The sequence below is a fragment of the Melitaea cinxia genome, chromosome 10 (genome assembly GCF_905220565.1).
Source record: "Melitaea cinxia chromosome 10, ilMelCinx1.1, whole genome shotgun sequence".
NCBI classification, from domain to species: domain Eukaryota; kingdom Metazoa; phylum Arthropoda; class Insecta; order Lepidoptera; family Nymphalidae; genus Melitaea; species Melitaea cinxia.
The window spans coordinates 15,099,104-15,101,392 of NC_059403.1; the positions used below are offsets into that span (position 1 = coordinate 15,099,104).

Genomic DNA, 2,289 nt, shown 5'->3' on the forward strand with positions numbered 1-2,289 from the left:
GGCCTTCTTACCCTACCCTAGTATAATAAGGCCTACAGACCGAGTTTATAAAAAAGTTTATTATTATTTAAGTTTTAAGCAGGAGATGCTATTTTTTGTTAAAATTCAGGAGTCATTTAATTACATGACTGATTAATAATAAAACTTGTTGATTATATTGGATATTTTTCATTTTATCACAAAAACCCCTTAGCTAGGCCTTAATACCCTCAGGTACCTTACATCTTTTTCTTTTATAAGTAAAAAATAATCTTTTTTTTTTTCATTATCTAACAATAAATCAAATTAAAGGTTTTAATCGTAAATGAAACCATTTTATTACACGATAATTAATTAATTTTGTCACAATAACATGCACAATGAATAAATAATTTTATCAGTTTCTTTTTATTTTCGCTAATGATTTTATCGGGTTTGGCTCTGGTAGGTAATATAAATATCATATTCGTTCAGTATGTGACTTCGTTATTATTATTTTTGGTACCTACGTATTTATCAGATGATTCCTAAAACGCTGCTCTAGATTGTTATCTAAACCTACGCTCCGCCTTAGCTTGTACTGCAAAATATGGACCTCAGAATCTCCGTCTATTCGAATACGCATTGAATTTGGGTATATTCTACTAGAAAACACAACTTCACCATCGCCACAGAAAACTTCTACGGAACTTGAGTCAACAAAAATTCGTAAGTGAACGTGGTCAACAGGGGACCAGTATGCTCTACGTACACCGTCGATTCCGCCACGGTCTACGCTAATATACCCATGAGCTGCAGTATACCCTACAGTATATCCTCCAAAATTCCATTCCAGTATAACTACAACGTCGGATTGCACTGAAGTAGAATTTACTATCAGCTCAAACGATTTTGTTTCAGCTTGGAAAAACTCACCAGGCTTGTACCAAGCGTTTTCTATTAATTCTTGTCTCAAGTGAGTCATTTCTTCAACGGGTGTCATGAGAAGGCGACCGTTTTTGTTTAAACGTAATTCTCGTACCATCGTCAACATACTCGCCCAACCAAAAGTCGATTCAATGAAATCGCTTTCCCACATTCCGAGCCACCCCACTAGCAATCTTCTGCCATCAATTGCCGTCATAGTTTTAACTGTGTAGAAGTCGTGTCCATAATCGAGTTGATTAAAAGTTGCTATTGATACTTCCATATCATCAAATTGACCTTTAACATAATTAAACTGTCCTAAAATATATCCTGTCTGATATAAATTCCTAAATCTCCATCCATCTGCTTCAATACCTTCAACTGAAATAATGAGTACATGATAGCCGTTCAATTCAAATAAGTCTGGATTTTCCCACATATAACCCATGTCTCCATATGAATTTACTACAGTACCGTTTAACTTCCAATTAAACATATCGTCTGAAGAATATAAAAGTAGCTGGCCATTTCTTTCTCGGGACGTTGCACCAACAATCATATACCAAATGTTGCGGAAACGCCAGACCTTAGGATTTCTGAATTCTCCTATTCCGTTCGGTGACTCTCTTATAATTGGATTATATAAAAATTTTCGGAAGAACATACCGTCTCCACTAATCGCCAGGTTTTGTGTTTGAATTGATTCACGTCCTGATACTATATGACCAGTATAGAATAATGTGAGGAAATTTTTATTGACCACCGCGGAACCAGCCAGGCATCCATGTCTATCATAATGGTCTTTGGGCATCAAGGCTGTTGGATAATGAGTCCAGTCCACTAAATTATCACTAACTGCATGTCCCCAATTCATTTGATCCCATGCTCCATTATATGGGTGATACTGATAAAATATATGGTAATGCCGTTTGTAGAAAGTGAAAGCAGTAGGATTACTTATCCAACCTTCTGGAGCTGTTATATGATAGATAGGGCGGTATTTCTTTTTTACAACACGTTTATTTTTAGTTAAAAAGGATTCAACATTTCCAAGGTCACTGACATCGGCAGGTATAACCCAGAGCCACAGAATTACAACAAATACATGTATGTCCATTATCTACGGTTGATACTGACTGATCATGAGAAGACGAATTATTATGATGAAGTACCTATGCGTAACAATAGATTTTGTTTACAAACTTTTTTATAATAGAGTATTGCGTAATCTTAATTTACTATGACATAATGCAACAAATGTTTGTAGTTTTGCATGAATTTACGAGTCTTAAAAGAACAGAAATATAAACGTAATGTTAAAATAATTGGTTGGTATTGATTGTTCTTTTATAAACATCTATGATATCTGTGATATCTGTGTGGTACGGTGGCAAAGAAGCGTAT

General features: G+C 35.0%; 1 protein-coding gene across 1 annotated transcript; it reads right to left on the reverse strand.

The window, feature by feature from the left end:
- Positions 1-484: 484 nt before the first annotated feature.
- Positions 485-2,002, reverse strand: LOC123657467 (sucrose-6-phosphate hydrolase-like). Its single transcript, XM_045593010.1, has one exon. It carries the CDS (start codon positions 2,000-2,002, stop codon positions 485-487), a length of 1,518 nt encoding a protein of 505 aa, XP_045448966.1.
- Between the last annotated feature and the right edge of the window lie 287 nt (positions 2,003-2,289).